Consider the following 17,368-nt stretch of genomic DNA (forward strand, 5'->3'; position numbering starts at 1 on the left):
GATGGTGAGAGGTGTGTGGAGAGATGTGGAAAGAGGGCAAAAGTGTGATGAAAACGGAAGAGGAGGAGGAGGAGGAGGAGGAGGAGGAGGAGGAAGAATATACATAAAGGAAGAACGATATCAGGTATGGTAACAGAGAGAGAGAGAGAGAGAGAGAGAGAGAGAGAGAGAGAGAGAGAGAGAGAGAGAGAGAGAGAGAGAGAGAGAGAGAGAGAGAGAGAGAGAGAGAGAGAGAGAGACTTACAAGCAGCAGCAGCAGTAACATACAAATTTGTCAAGTGAAGGGGAAACAAGACAATGTGGTGGTGGTGGTGGTGGTGGCGGCGGTTGCGATAATAGTGGTGGTGGAAAGCGGAGATGAGAACTGTGGCGTTGCATCTGCTTCCCCGAACCCTCCTCAACCTTAGCCCATTACCAGTCTTCCCCAGCTCAGCACCATTCCCCAACGCTTCCCCAGCCTTTCCCAGTCCCCCAGCAATCTTCTTACCCCTTCTCCAGCCCCCAGCACTATTCCCAGCCTTTCCCCAGCCCTCACCAACCTTCCTAGACCTTCCCCAGCTCTCCTCAGCCCCAACACACCCCCGGCACGCCCCCTCCTCACCTCCACAATAGCCACATTCAGTGAGATGCGTCAAATCCGCCAGCGTGAAGGCAGTGTTGTTAGCGGACCATGAATGCAAGGCTCACCAGTGTGCCTCCGTGCTTCCGTTACTCTAACCACCACCACCACCACCACCATCTCCTCTTCCTCCTCCTCCTTTCGACTTGTTTATCCTTAATGCTCCACCTTCTCACTTTTATCATTCATCTTCAATCATCCACCTACATCCTACTTTCTTCCACCCATCGTTCTACTCCTTATCATTTTATCCTCCACCTTCTCTCTGTCTCTCTTTACTCACTCTAAACCTTCTCCCATCTCTTTTATTCCTTGCTGCATTGTTTTCATGTCTTTTTTTTTTCCTTTTTTTGTCCCATTTATTACACTGAAATTCATGTTTTTCCACCTCTCATTTTTTTATTCTTTTTCAGAATCTTTTATCTCTTTCCTTATTTACGCTCACGTTTTTCCTCCTCCTCCTCCTCCTCCTCCTCCTCCTCCTCCTCCTCCTCCTCCTCCATCTTCTCTTCCTGTACAGTTAATCTCTCTCTTTTACCATGTATATTCACTCCTTACCACCACCTCCTACTCCTCTTCCTCTTCCTCCTCCTATCCAGTATTCATTCCCAGACATGCAAGGCCTTGAAATCCGCGGCTGTCTGGCTATCAAGTGTAATCTCAGACTCCTCCCCCCATCAAGACCCGAGCAATACAACAATGCAAGACGAAGATTTAATCCTTAAAAATTCTTGCAGCTTTCACCTCTCCACGCGCCGGCGACTCCACACCCTCGGGCACCAGTCACCCCCCAGAGATTCCCCCACTCCTCCCACCCCCAACCTCACCCACACCACGGGAAATACCAAGAAATCCCCCACAACTCCCTCAGCCGACAGTGTTCCCTGTTAAGTCACCCCCCTCACCCATCGCCTTGCCAACACAGCTCCTGCTCCTCCCGTCTCCTCCCGCCCCTCACACCCACATGCAGCCGAGACCTCAGTAACACCACCAGATGCGCCGCCAGTCTTGCATCACGCTCTCCTCTCCAGCGTTCTAATCAAAACACTCCCCAAGACTCCCCAACACCCCCAACACACCCTCAGACTTCCTCTCAATAAGCTGAATCATAGTTTTCCTTCTCTTATGAGTTTATTCTTCACTTCAAGACTATAACTTTAATCTGCCTATTCATAACATACTAGTTTTGTTATCCCATGTTGTTTGTTCTTATTATTTCACCTTTTTCTAAGTGTATGCAAAGAGTTGTGGCTTTCACACACACACACACACACACACACACACACACACACACACACACACACACACACACACACACACAGTCACGAAGGAATAGAAGCGCCTGGCCAGGGTGAGATAGGATTGGGGAAGGTGAAGGGAGAAGGGGAAGGAAGAGGAAGTGAGGGGAGGTAAGGGGAGGTGAGGGGGATTGGGATGAGACAGGGAAGGGCAGGGCAGGGCAGGTGAGTTAGGTCACTGGGTACGTTCAGAAAAGGCCAAACATTTAGTGTGTGTGTGTGTGTGTGTGTGTGTGTGTGTGTGTGTGTGTGTGTGTGTGTGTGTGTGTGTGTGTGTGTGTGTGTGTGTGTGTGTGTGTGTGTGTCAGCCTCCTCGCTTCCTTTACTTGTCTTATCCTACCCAACACACCAACACCCTTATCTCCTACACACCTGCACAACACACCTTAATTCTCACACCTGCCTACACCACATCACCATCACCCCCTCATCACCCACACACCTAAACACCTAACAAACATACACCTCATGTCACTTCCCACATCCCCACGCAGTTTCTCATTTCCCACACCTGCAAACAAACCTACTCGTCACTTACACACACACCTGAGGGTAACATTCATAACAAACTAACTGCATTTCAGAGTAAAACAAAATAATAGAATAATACAAGACAGAGAGAGACAAGTGTGAACAGATGTGGAGAAAGTTGAGGTAATTACAGAACAGGTGAACGAATAGGTACAGATGTGATAAGGTAAGATAAAGGAACAGGACAGGTGTAAAGGAAAAAAAAAAAAGGAATGATGAGGTATGATAAGGTAAGGAGAATAGGACAGGTGGGGACAGGTAAGCAGGGATACGTGTGGCCAGGTAACCAAGGGACAGGTGAGGACAGGTGGCTTGAGAGGGGGTGGTTTTCTCTCTCTCTCTCTCTCTCTCTCTCTCTCTCTCTCTCTCTCTCTCTCTCTCTCTCTCTCTCTCTCTCTCTCTCTCTCATCTGTGGACAAATCTGAAGGAGAAATGGATCTCTTAGGGACTTTTCAATCCTTTCTTTCTTCCTTCCTTTCCTTTCTCTCCTCCTACATTTTTTTCCTTTCAATCTTTCTTCCTTCTCTCTTTGCAGTTCTTACCTTTCTCCTCCCATCCTTTTCTTCATTTATTTCCTCCTTCCTGCCTTTTCTTCCTTATTTTACTTCTTCCTTTCCTCCTTCCTTCCTTCCTTTCTTTCTTTCTATCTTCCCTTCTTTACTAATTTCTTTCTTCACTCATTTTTCTCCTTCCTTCCCTCCTTTCATTTCTTCCCTCTTTCCTTTCCTTCCTTCCTTTTCACTGTCTTCTTCCTTCCTTCTCTCATTTCCTCTTTCCTTCCTTTCTATGTTCATTTCTTTCCTCCTTCCTTCCTCTTCCCCTTCCCTCCTTTCTACCTTTCTTCCTGATAGGGTGAAGGAAGACAAGGAGAACAAGAAAGAAGATGAGAAGGAAAAGCGGAAACAGAAAGGAAAAAAATACAATGAAGAGAAAAATGGCAGATGATCTAACGAGAGAGAGAGAGAGAGAGAGAGAGAGAGAGAGAGAGAGAGAGAGAGAGAGAGAGAGAGAGAGAGAGAGAGAGAGAGAGAGAGAGAGAGAGAGAGAGAGAGAGAGAGAGACCACAAAAAATAAGAGAACGGAATAAGGAAAGAAGGAAGAAAGGATGGATATGAAAGACGAAGGAAGGAAGGATGGAAGGAAGAAAGGAATGAAAGAAGGAATGAAGGAGAGAATGGAAGAAGAGGAAGGAATGAAGGCAAGAGTATTGTAACCCACACATCAAGCATGCTCATTGATTGGAGGAGGAGGAGGAGGAGGAGGAGGAGGAGGAGGAGGAGGAGGAGGAGGAGGAGGAAAGGCGCTTGTGTGAAGGAATGAACTGTGTGTGTGTGTGTGTGTGTGTGTGTGTGTGTGTGTGTGTGTGTGTGTGTGTGTGTGTGTGTGTGTGTGTGTGTGTGTGTGTGTGTGTGTGTGTGAATCGACCGTTGCATTCACTAGTAACTTAGAATGCGTACATGAGAGGGGAGGGGAGAGGTGAGGGGAAGGGGAGAGGTGAGGGGAGTGATGGGGAGGGGAGGAGGAGTGAGGGGGAAGAAGTGAGGGAGAGGGAGAGGGGAGTCGTCAAACTATCCGATGACATGCATGGGGAAGGTGAAAGGAAAGGGGAGGGGAAAGAAAAGGAATAGGTGCCACGAATCAACAGACATTCTCTCTCTCTCTCTCTCTCTCTCTCTCTCTCTCTCTCTCTCTCTCTCTCTCTCTCTCTCTCTGCACCCTTAGCCAACCTCCTTCAGCCAGACAAAACAATCCCACACTTTTAAAAGGACTCGCTTGCAAATGTATCACTATGTTTTCGATCACGAAGCTATATGACGAGAGAAAGAGAAAAAAGACAAGAGCGAAAAAAAACGACAGAGGTATTTTCATTGGCTCTTCTTCATTACTCGTTGCATCCTTCAGGAAATTAATGAAGAAGGCAAAACTGAGAATTAAGAGATAAGAGCTGACAACAACGTGATAGCAGTGCCAAGTAGGAGCGAGAAACACCACAAGGCGCTCCTGTCTCCCCGAGCGGGCGCCCCCCAAGATGAGACTGACGCAATCCTACGCAATCCTATCATAACCTCCCCCATGACTCGCAGGATAATTAACATGTCCTATAGGATAAGCCACTTAGGACTTGGAGAGCCAGAGGAAGTTCAGATGAGTTCATTTTGGCTGCACGAGAAATGAGAGCAGCAGGAACTAGGAGCAGAAAATTTAATCTGTAAGAATAATAGTGTTGAATTTAAATATTTGTTTATTTTGGTTTCACGAGAAAGGAGAACCGCAGGAACCATTCGTATTTTGATTCAGGAATTTATTTTTTCCTAAAGTATTTAACTTTTTCACTCTCAGGGAAGGCTATCTGGGTGACCTGTGCCTTGCCTCACCCTGCCTGGATTCGAACCAAGGCCACTGTAAGGGATGCGGAGCGAGTCTCCATACACCATACCACACCAGTACACAGTGACGAAACAAAGAAAACGTAAATTTCAAGCAATAAGAGAAAAGAAAACGAAAAATAAAGATAAACAGGATGTAGACTGTGAGAAAAGGGAGTCCACAATGAGGAAACAAAGAGAACAATACATAAACTTCGGATAATAAGACTAAAGAAAAGGAAAGATAAAGAAGAAAGAAAACAGAAGACCAAGACAGTGAGAAGGGAGTGATTCAAGAGACGTGTCAGAGAATGCCGTTTCAAAAGCAAACACTCCTGACCAACCACTCAATACAAACTGGCCGCCTTCCTTACCTTGCCACGGGAAGCGAAGCAAACGTTACTCTACCTACACATACTCTTCTAAAACAGTACATGGCGGCCTTACCTTTGGTCGCGTGGTAGGAAGAGAAGATCAGGAAGGGATTAAAAGTCTAGAGATAACCAGATGACGGAAGAAGGTCGAGGGGAAGACAAAGAGTGAGATGGAGGGATGGCATTGTGGTAGAACTGCAAAGAATGGGAGTCACGGAGGAAGATGCAAGGGAGAGAAACACTGGAAGAGACTCGTACATGCGCCAACCCCTCACTCTAGACAAACGGTGAAACGAAAACGAGATGAAGAACAAGATCAAGAGCAAGGAGTCACGGAGGAAGATGCAAGGGACAGAAATAACTGAAGGAGACTGATACATGGCGCCAACCCCTCACTAACGAAACGACGGCAAGAGGAAGAGAAAAAGAAGGCGAAGAAGTATACAGCTTTCTTACCTTTGACACGGATCTCGATGGTCTTATTTGGCTTGTAGGTGAAGAAAGCAAAGCAGCCGTTCCCGGGCTTGCATTGCTCCACGCCAGGCGACACCAGGTTAACGGAAGAGTCCTCTGTGCCACCCACCCTCACGTCCTCCTTGCTGTAGGAGCACAAGGGCGCCCCCTCGCTCTGAGCCTCGGCATCAACCTCCACCTCCGCCAGCGCGCCTACAGGAGAGAGAGAGGGAGTGAGTGAATGAGTGAGTTAGACAGTTTGTTAGTTTGTTACCTGGTGAGTTTGTTTATTAGACAGTTAATATGTTAGTTAGTCAGTTAGTCAGTCAGTCATTTAGTTGGTCAATCGATCAATCAATTAGTTAATCAGTCATTCAATTACCGTTGGATGGTTTGCTTCTTTGTTTGTAGTTTAGTAGTGTATTGACAAAATAAAGGTAATTTCAGATTAATACAATATATATATATATATATATATATATATATATATATATATATATATATATATATATATAAAATGCAGTTTTGAACAAATTATACATATTATTCGTCTAAAGTGTGTGTGTGTGTGTGTGTGTGTGTGTGTGTGTGTGTGTGTGTGTGTGTGTGTGTGTGTGTGTGTGTGTGTGTGTGTGTGTGTGTGTGTGTGTGTGTGCTCCATAAGGGCATTATAAAAGACGGTACGTGCTGAAATAATGGTAAATAGTGATAAAAATTGTGCCACACACACACACACACACACACACACACACACACACACACACACACACACACACACCTGTCACCACCTCTACACGACAAAACAAGTAATATTCTCTCTCTCTCTCTCTCTCTCTCTCTCTCTCTCTCTCTCTCTCTCTCTCTCTCTCTCTCTCTCTCTCTCTCTCTCTCTCTCTCTCTCTCTCTCTAATTACCGGCACAGCTCCCCGCCATCTCACCTGACCCTGTGTTCCAGACAGGTAAACAAGAAAGAGGAAGGGGGCGGCGGTTCCTACCACTGACAGACATTGGCAGGTAGAGAAGAGGGAGAGAGCCGGCAGGAAGAGGGAGAGGGGAGGCAGTGGGGGCAGGCATAGAGGGGGGCAAGGGAGAGGAGGCAGAAAATAGGGAGGGAGGGAGGGAGGGAGGGAGGGAGGGAGGGAGGGAGGGAGGGAGAGAGAGAGAGAGAGAGAGAGAGAGAGAGAGAGAGAGAGAGAGAGAGAGAGAGAGAGAGAGAGAGAGAGAGAGAGAGAGAGAGAGAGAGAGAGTGGGGGTCGTAACAAAGGAAAAGGTGGAGGGAAAAGAAACGAGGAAAGAAGCGAGGAGGAGGAACATAAATAAACAAGTAGAGATAAAACAGGAGGTGAAGAATAGAGAATAAAGGAAGAAGAGGAGAAGGAAAGGAACGAAGTAAGGAGACTAAACAAAGTGCAAGAGGAGTAAATACGTAAAAGAAAAGGAAGATAGAAACTTAAACGAATAAGAAGAAATAAGAAAAGAAAGAGAGAAAAACAAGAAACACTGGAGAGAAGCAAAGAGGAAGAAAGAGAAAAAGCAGGAATGAGAAGAGAGAAGATAAGAAAACTGAAGAAAACAAGTGAGAGAAGAAGAGAACGAGATAAAAGAAGAAAGAGGAGAGAATGATGATAGAATCAGGAGGAGGAGGAGGAGGAAGAGGAGGAGGAGGAGGAGGAGGAGGAGGAGGAGGAGGAGGAGGAGGAGGAGGAGGAGGAGGAGGAGGAGGGAAGAGAGCAGTGACCGTGGACTGTTAGGACTCAAATTTAAATGTTTCGTGTTTTTCTCTTCTTTTTTTTTTCCTCTTTTTTTCCTTTTTTCCTCCTTCCCTCTTTTTCCTTTTTTCCTCTCTCCTTTCCGATTATTTTCCATACTCACTTTTATTCTCTCTTCTCTCCTTTCATCATTTCAATTTTCACCTATTAGGGGAAACAGAGAAAGGAAAATTTAGAAAGAGAGAAAGAGGAACAAAGAGAAGGAAGAAGAGGAAGAGGAGGAGCCACTCGTTGCCACAGAGTCAAGGGGAGAGGAAGAAGGGAGGGAGGAAAACGGGAAAGGAGGAAAAAAGGGGGAAGTGCCATCTCTCTCTCTCTCTCTCTCGGAGGTAAGAGAGAGAGAGAGAGAGAGAGAGAGAGAGAGAGAGAGAGAGAGAGAGAGAGAGAGAGAGAGAGAGAGAGAGAGAGAGAGAGAGAGAGAGAGAGAGAGAGAGAGAGAGAGAGAGAGAGAGAGAGAGAGAGAGAGAGAGAGAGAGAGAGAGAGAGAGGGGTCCGGAAAGAGCATGCAAGCTGTGTGTGTGTGTGTGTGTGTGTGTGTGTGTGTGTGTGTGTGTGTGTGTGTGTGTGTGTGTGTGTGTGTGTGTGTGTGTGTGTGTGTGTGTGTGTGTGTGTGTGTGTGTGTGTGTGTGTGTGTGTGTGTGTGTGTGTGTGTGTGTGTGTGTGTGTGTGCGCATTGACGGCTATGAATGATACCTTATATATAGCCTGGTGGAAAGGGGACCGGCACTCTCTCTCTCTCTCTCTCTCTCTCTCTCTCTCTCTCTCTCTCTCTCTCTCTCTCTCTCTCTCTCTCTCTCTCTCATATCTTTACGTATCCTCAAATCAATACACCAATTCATTATATAACATCAATAATACATTTTTTCCCATTGCATATGTACGAGTATATCACCCACACATCTATACATACATACATACATACATACATACATACACTCTAATCATTCATCAGTCCGAGGGAGTCATACACACATACATAAATTCATACATTCCTGTGCTTTTAATCAGTACAATTATTTTTTTCCTCCGTTCATTTTTTTTTCCATTATTTTTCCACATCGCTACGGTATTCTGAAACGCTGTGGAATGCAATGATGAAGGCGATAGAGGAGGAAGAGAGAGAGGGGAAGAGGGAGGGGAAGGAATGGGGAAGGTAAGAGGGAAAAAGGGAAGTGGAGAGGATGGGGGAAAAGAGGAGAGGGAGGAAGGAGGCAAGATGATGAAGGAAGAAAGGGAGGCGACGGGGAAGGACGGGAAGAGGATGGAAATAGGAAGGTGAAGGGAAGGAGAGAAGATGAAGAGGAGATAAAGGACGAAAGGGAAGAGAAGGTAAAAGAAAAAATAAAGAATTCAGGGAAGAGAGGGAATGGGAAAGGCAGGTGAGGGGAGAGAATAATGGCGGATGAGGTGTGGAGAGAGAGAGAGAGAGAGAGAGAGAGAGAGAGAGAGAGAGAGAGAGAGAGAGAGAGAGAGAGAGAGAGAGAGAGAGAGAGAGAGAGAGACAGACAGACAGACAGACAGACAGACAGACAGACAGACAGACAGACAGACAGACAGAGAGAGAGAGAGAGAGAGAGAGAGAGAGAGAGAGAGAGAGAGAGAGAGAGAGAGAGAGAGACAGACAGACAGACAGACAGACAGACAGACAGACAGACAGACAGACAGACAGACAGACAGAGAGAGAGAGAGAGAGAGAGAGAGAGAGAGAGAGAGAGAGAGAGAGAGAGAGAGAGAGAGAGAGAGAGAGAGAGAGAGAGAGAGAGAGAGAGAGAGAGAGACAGACAGACAGACAGACAGACAGACAGACAGACAGACAGACAGACAGACAGACAGACAGAGAGAGAGAGAGAGAGAGAGAGAGAGAGAGAGAGAGAGAGAGAGAGAGAGAGAGAGAGAGAGAGAGAGAGAGAGAGAGAGAGAGAGAGAGAACGTGATGATGATGATGATGATGATAATAATAATAAAAAGAAGAAGAAGAAGAATAGGACGAGCACTGTTACTAATGGAGGAGGAGGAGGAGGAGGAGGAGGAGGAGGAGGAGGAGGAGAAAGAGAAGGAAGAGGAAGAAGGGGAAGAGGAGGTATAGTGGTGATGGCCTTCCTCCTCCTCCTCCTCCTCCTCCTCCTCCTCCTCCTCCTCCTCCTCCTCCTCCTCCTCCTCCTCCTCCTCCTCCTCCTCCTCCTCCTCCTCCTCCTCTTCCTCCTCCTCCTCCTCATGTTGGCTCTGTTCCACATCCAAGTTCTTTGTCGCCTCCCGGGCTAACCTGAGGGCGAGGCGGCCTGGCACCCTCTTGCCCCCACAGTACACGGCTCTGTCATGGCAGGTGGGGACGCACAGACACACACACACAGAAAGATAGGCAGGCAGGCAGACAGACAGATAAACCGTGCCATACACAGACGAGCAGGCAGGAAGGCAGACAGACAGACAGACAGACAGACAGACAGACAGACAGACAGACAGACAGACAGACAGACAGATAATTTATTGACCACAGTATTAACTTTTGATATAAAAATACTAAAACAAACATGATGTATAAAATGGAATGTAAGTAAAAATTAAATAAAATGCATAAAACACACACACACACACACACACACACACACACACACACACACACACACACACACACACACACACACACAGCTAAAAGAACTGATTCAAGTTATAAAAGTGAATGAAATGAATTGATCTGTTTATAAGTTTCAAGAACCGTCTCTCTCTCTCTCTCTCTCTCTCTCTCTCTCTCTCTCTCTCTCTCTCTCTCTCTCTCTCTCTCTCTCTCTCTCTCTCTCTCTCTCTGCATGAGCAAGCCAGGTCAGTCATCGGCACCAGGTCACCATGGCAACAGCTCACGCCCCTCACCCATGCAGTCAATCTTCCCCTCACCTCCCCTGTCCCATCACTCGATCCCCTCTCTCAGATTTCGCGGCGGGAGAAGCAGCGCTCTCACCATAACCATACACTGTCATATTTTCTCGTTCCTCCTTTCCCTTACAACAGCCATGCAATACGACTTATAATAGCAAAGACTCGTGTACTGCATAACAAGTACCTCTAGTAGAATAAACTGAAACAAGGGAGAATCTCTAACTTAACATAACTGATGGAATAAAGAAAGTGAAATAAGACAGCATCTCTAACCCAACCTAAGCTAACCTAACAGTACCCCACAAGCACCTGATGGAATTAAAGTAAAATAAGACAGTATTCCTAACCTAATCTAGCAGTATCCCTCCCCTGTACCCTCCTGTACCTGTAACCTGTGGCTTTTTCCCTCTTACCTGTACCTCTGTATCCCTAATCAACTTTTTTAATATATTTGGCACACCTTTTATTAATTACCAACCACTCTAAGGCATATTTTATTGATCTGCAGCCCCTCCAAACGCTATGCCGACTAGAAATTGCAATATGCTATAATTTAAGTCCCTTTCTTACAGATGTTTATAGTGTTGTTAATTCTTGTACATCGCAGTGAAAGGATTCAGACAGGTGTGTATGCAGGTAAGCACAGAGAACACGTAATAAAACAGGTGTAATTACTAGTAACTTATGTAACCTAACCTAACGTAACCTAATTATAAGTTACTGTTATCTATTTCAAGCTATGTTTAATTATTAACTTTACTTCGTTATTACACGCTCTCTCTCTCCTTCTCTCTCTCTCTCTCTCTCTCTCTCTCTCCTCTCTCTCTCTCCTCTCTCTCCTCGAGTACTGGTAATCTCCGGGAAGAGTCTGAGTGACGCCTTCTATTTGTCCTCCTCCTCCTCCTCCTCCTCCTCCTCCTCCTCCTCCTCCTCCTCCTCCTCCTACGAGTCTACGAGGAGGAGGAGGAGGAGGAGGAGGAGGAGGAGGATCGTATTACTGCCAAGATCAAGTCGGTGCGTTTAGTCTTCCCTCCCTCTCCGTCTTTGCCCTCGTAGAAGAAGAAGGAAGAAGAAGAAGAAGAAGAAGAAGAAGAAGAAGAAGAAGAAGAAGAAGAAGAAGAAGAAGAAGAAACAACAACAACAACAACAACAAATGGTAGAAGAACAAGAACAAGAACAAGAACCACTTACTCAGAGCAAAACCACAGAAAAACGGCAAATCAAGAAATTATGTCAGTAGTAGTAGTAGTAGTAGTAGTAGTAGTAGTAGTAGTAGTAGTAGTAGTAGTAGTAGTAGTAGTAGTAGTAGTGGTGGTGGTGGTGGTGGTGGTGATGGTGGTGACAAAGAATAAAAATAAGACACATTACGGACTTTCTTTTAAAATTAACAACAAAACAAATGACATCATCTGAAATTACGTCAATATAAGTCATCACCCTCCTCCTCCTCCTCCTCCTCCTCCTCCTCCTCCTCCTCCTCCTCCTCCTCCTCCTCCTCCTCCTCACACTTCCCGGAAAGAAAACATTACGCCAGTCACTGAAAACAATTCAATCTACAATATTACAAGCGTTATTACAGCTGAATAATTAGAAGCATGAACAAAAAACAAAGAAAAAAAATGACACGATGTTGGGTATAAGGAAGGAACGGAACACTCACTCTCTCTCTCTCCTCTCTCTCTCTCTCTCTCTCTCTCTCTCTCTCTCTCTCTCTCTCTCTCTCTCTCTCGGAAGGAACGGAACACTCTCTCTCTCTCTCTCTCTCTCTCTCTCTCTCTCTCTCTCTCTCTCTCTCTCTCTCTCTCTCTCTCTCTCTCTCTCTCTCTCTCTCTCTCTCTCTCCTTTCGGGTGTTTCTATTAGCTAAGGTCGCCACAACGGATCATCCTTCTCCAATATGCTCGTTCATCTGTGCCTTCTTTTGTCACACCCACCACTTGCATGTCTCTTTTCTTTTACTTCATAATCCTACGTGAGCTAATCTACAGGGGTAACTAAACTGCGAGGTGTCGTGGAAGCAGCGGCGATGTGGTGTTTTGTCTCCTTAAGCTTATCAGTGTATTCAGAAGCGCTTTGCTACCTCATCACGACTGCTTTCAAAGGCCACAGAGATGATTAGCCGGGTTCTCAAGAGTGTTTCTCCTGTTAATAACGTAGAAATCTTGTTAATCTATCACTGGAACCGTAAAAACAGCCTTAAAAACACGTGTAACTTCATCTAAGCCTTTTTGAATGTAGTGGAGGCGCGCCAAGAAGTGTTTCAGAATATGCCCAATTCAGCGGTCCCATCACGATACATTCCTTTCGCTGGACTTTCGCTAACAACACGCCAACCAAACGTGACACCTTCCCCTCACCTCCCCTCATCTCTCTCTCTCCCCTCCTTCCTCCCTTCACCACCTTCCGTCCCCTTCTTCCTCCGCCCTCTCGCTTTCGCTCTTCCTCACTCCCACTCCTCTTTTCCTATCTCCCCTCATCCTTCCTCCCCTTCTGTTCTTCCTTTACTTCTTTTTTTATTGCTCCTCTCCTCTCCTCTACTTTCTAGTGCTTCTCTCTCTCTCTCTCTCTCTCTCTCTCTCTCTCTCTCTCTCTCTCTCTCTCTCTCTCTCTCTCTCTCTCTAAACCAGCTAATTCGAAGCAATAACATGAGAACAGTGTCGTGCATGAATAAGAAAATAAAAACAAATAAAAAACAGGTGTTGTGAACTACATACTTGAGCCTTGTTTAACGTTCATCTCTCTCTCTCTCTCTCTCTCTCTCTCTCTCTCTCTCTCTCTCTCTCTCTCTCTCTCTCTCTCTCTCTCTCTCTAGGATCATGACAGCTATCCAATCAGTCTGTCTATCAATCAGTCAGCCAGTCACCTACCTACCCAGTCAGTCAGTCAGTCAACCAACCAGTCAATTTCACACACACATAGCCAAACCAAACGTAACTAAACCTAACCAAACCTATCCAAACGAAAGGAGACCAAACCTCACCTCACTAAACCAAACCTCACCAAGCCAAACCAAACCAAACCAATTCCCAAATCAAGCCACAAAACACGAACGAAGATTCAATGGCCTCAACACCAAACAAGAGCCTGGAGAGTCTGAGCTGAGCCGTCTAGCAACACTTGGATAGGCTGCGGCCCTGAGGGAGGCAACGGGGAGCCCTGATTGGCGGGAACTATGCTTCCTTGACCCTTGATTGGCTGTCACTCCGCCCCATGACCCTGGCCTTCTTTACGGCGCCTGCTTTGTTTGTGTGTGTGTGTGTGTGTGTGTGTGTGTGTGTGTGTGTGTGTGTGTGTGTGTGTGTGTGTGTGTGTGTGTGTGTGTGTGTGTGTGTGTGTGTGTGTGTGTGTGTCGATCATGTTTGTTTGTCCATTAGTCATGAGGATGCTTTCTGTTCATTAATTCTCATCGCGACTCTAGTCCTTAACTGTGTGTGTGTGTGTGTGTGTGTGTGTGTGTGTGTGTGTGTGTGTGTGTGTGTGTGTGTGTGTGTGTGTGTGTGTGTGTGTGCTGTGTGTGTGTGTGTGTGTGTGTGTGTGTGTGTGTGTGTGTGTGTGTGTGTGTGTGTGTGTGTGTGTGTGTGTGTGTGTGTGTAGTAGTAGTAGTAGTAGTAGTAGTAGTAGTGGTAAGAAAATAAGGGAAGCTGAAAAGAAGCCATCAGACCTACACATGGCAATCCCTGTAGGAGGAGGAGGAGGAGGAGGAGGAGGAGGAGGAGGAGGAGGAAGGAGGAGGAGGAGGAGGAGGAGGAGGAGGAGGAGGAGGAGGAGGAAGGAGGAGGAGGAGGAGGAGGAGGAGGAGGAGGAGGAGGAGGAGGAGGAGGAGGAGGAGGAGGAGGAGGGTGCTGACTTCCTGTTGTCTGGCTCCTAATGAAGAAGTAAGTGCAGTCCTTCGCTTCAATACAAATACAAGAGTGTCTGTTCTCGTCCTCCCTCGTGTATGTGTCTGGAATATGGTAACCTTTTTTTATTTACTTTTTTTTTTTAGATACGTCAGACGATGCATTTCCTGATTTGAAGCGTTTAGAAGATTCCTACCAAGTTTTCAGTATTCCTCGTGTTATTATGTCAGACTTAAACAGGAGACAAAGGGATTAGTTTTCAAAAATTTTAGTTTTTTTCTAATTATTTCTGGGGTACAGTTTACAAGTCCTACAGTTTTCATTACTCCTCGCGCCATATAGTGTCAAACTTAAACAAGAGACAAAGAAAGTGGTTCTCACACAGATTAGTTTGTGCGCAGTCAATAGGAAGCCTAAGATTAGATAAAGGTGTCGCCAGCAGTGATAGACGGACAGCCACGTGTAGGCCTATTGGCTTACCCAACCTACTTACGTAACTTCTAAGTATTTACTTTGATCTAGCTATGTAACATGCACGTCACATGACACGCAATTTCCACCCTAAAACATCTCTTCCTATTGTGCACTCTTATAAACAATGGTCTGTCATGCACCTCGCCCCTCATTATTTCCAAGTACCCTTTGGGGAAAAAATATGCACCTGGGTTAACGTTAACTATCACAACTCTACTGTAACTTGGAACTGTATGAAATTTGAGCGTTTCACCATACACAGTATACAACTCCCTAATTTTACGACAGTAGACATGGAGCTTCATCAAATCACGTAATTTTGGCCCAAACAACAACAGAACATTACAACAGACGTAAAACTCCATTGAATCATATAGTCTTGGCACAAATAAGAAGACAAAGGGGGCTACGGAGTTCGAAGGCTCCTGAATAGTGAGGTTAGATGAGGTGGGCAGAGTGATCGACTACACGCTGACTTGGTGCTTGTCAGGCGCTCAGAGGCTGCAGAAGTGCTGAGGGAGGGAAACATGAACCAGCGACAGGGTGTAGCAGCAGCAGTGTGCGAGAATCAGCAACAGGGTGTAGCAGAAACAGAAACATCACCACCGTTGCCATGACGAGGTATGTGAGGAAACCCGGTGCACAAATGAACACAAAGAAGCGACAAGCAGCTGAGGCAAGCATGTTGGTCCTAACGAAGCTGTCTGTCATAAGGGATGTAGGATAGAGAAGATACTGGGAGAGCTTAAACTATCATCACCATCACTCTTTTAATTCTACCCTTCACTATTGTCTGACCTGCATTGCTTACTTTTTTATCTTCCATATAGTTTACTTCATTGTGATAAGGAGATAAGGATATCCTACACTTTCTATCTGCCCTTCAGGTCAGATAGACCTGAAGGGCAGGTCTATCTGCCTCCATTCCTTTCTGTTAGCATCCCTACAGCTCTATCTTAACCGTGAAAAGTGGCGTAGGATACTAAAGATAAGGGAGGAGTTTAAACCATCACCATCAGCTTCTAGTTCTACACTTCACTATCATCTGTCGTTGATCTGTATTCAGAAACGCTCTGCTCTCTCACCACGACTATTTTCAAAGGCCACAGAGATGATGAGCTGGATTCTCAAGACTGTTTCCTTTCAATAATGTAGAAATATTGTTAATCTGTAACTACAGTACCGTAAAAATATTAAAAAGCCATATAGCTTCAACTAGAGCCTTTGAAAAATAGTGGAGTTGCGGCACAGATGTGTTTTAGAATACGACCCTTTCAAGCCACTCCACTCTTCATTGCCTTCTATTATCATCCCTCTAGCTAACTCATTTGTCTCTACGCATTAGGTCCTTACTCAACTCCCGCCCTTTAGCAACCCTTAGTAGTCCCCTTAACCTTTACGTAACCATTTCCTTACCGCAGTTACCAAGAACATGACTTATTCTAACCCTCCATCCACCACATCTTGAAATATCTCCCCAGTGAGACACCCCAAGGCATTCCCAAAGCAATACCACCCTTATTCCCCTCTCTATCTCCACCACAGTTACCGCGAACATTGATTTCCCCCTTCTGTCTCCTTTGTCCACCCCTTTCTGGCATCTTCTCCCCTTTGGACTCCCCCAGCCGCCTATCCCCGCCCCAGCAGCGCCTCTCCGCATCCTGCCTCACCCCTGGAGCATCACCCACAACGGATGGGCTGCAGACGGTGGCAGGAGAGAGGTCAAGAGGTGGCCGGAAACCTGACTGGTCTCTAAAAACGGAGCGAGGAGGAGGAGGAGGAGGAGGAGGAGGAGTTGACGCATTTCCCGCTATACTCGCTACCAGTCCTCCACTTTGATCTTTCCTCCTCCTCCTTCTAGTCTTCCTTCACCTCCGTCACTCACCGCCATCCTCTTCCCCCTCTCTCCTCCTCGGGTTCATCCTCCACATCCCGGAGCTTCGAGTCACAGTGCTTCGTTCATCATCAAGGGCGTCACCATATCAACACTATACCACCCACCCACCCACTCCCCTTCACCCTCCATCCTACACCCACTTCCATATCCAGATTATCAGCACTCCCCTACTTATTCCATCCTTACCCTTATTTTTTTTTTTTTCAATTTTCATCCTGTTTATTACATATTTATCCATCTCTTGTATATACTACGTGCATGCATTCTCTCTCTCTCTCTCTCTCTCTCTCTCTCTCTCTCTCTCTCTCTCTCTCTCTCTCTTCTACACTAATGTAAACTAACCTAAGCTAACCTAGTCTATATTAATCTAACAATGACAGCCCAACTTACGTCTTGCCTAACTTAATCTAACTTGACCTGAAAGCAGCTAGCGTGTTTCAGCTTTTTTACTGCTGTTGTTTTTCGTCACTTCTTTCTACACTCTCGTACAGTAAGAATGTGTTAAGAGCAAAGGATATAAATAACTACGGGAGAACTTTACAACCAACACTTCTTTTTTTATTACACACTTCCTCCTTCTCCTTCTCTTCCTTTTCCTCTTGTTTACTGAAGGGCATTTTCACTTCATGTCCTTAAAAACACTTATCTCTTATCTTCTAGTTCCCTCCACTTTTTTTTCTTCCTTTCCCTCTTTTCCTCCTTTGATCTATTCCATTTATTTTTACAGCTCCCTTCTTTATTACATTTTAAGTCATTTTATCGCTTACATTATTCAACAGTCTTCTTTATTTCTTTATTGTATTTGTTTTGCTTTTCCAACTGCATTCTTTTCATTTTTTTCTACGTCGTTCTTAGCGTACATCAATTCGTTCGCTC

At 45.7% G+C, this 17,368-nt stretch overlaps 1 protein-coding gene across 1 annotated transcript in view; it reads right to left on the reverse strand.

The window, feature by feature from the left end:
- Positions 1-17,368, reverse strand: part of LOC135114841 (bone morphogenetic protein receptor type-2-like) — a 72,644-nt gene that overhangs the window by 39,377 nt on the left and 15,899 nt on the right. The window contains 1 exon segment of the mRNA XM_064030968.1: positions 5,645-5,854. Within this exon segment, the coding sequence (XP_063887038.1) occupies positions 5,645-5,854 (210 nt within the window).

Source organism: Scylla paramamosain, chromosome 28, assembly GCF_035594125.1.
Source record: "Scylla paramamosain isolate STU-SP2022 chromosome 28, ASM3559412v1, whole genome shotgun sequence".
In the NCBI taxonomy this organism is placed as follows: Eukaryota; Metazoa; Arthropoda; class Malacostraca; order Decapoda; family Portunidae; genus Scylla; species Scylla paramamosain.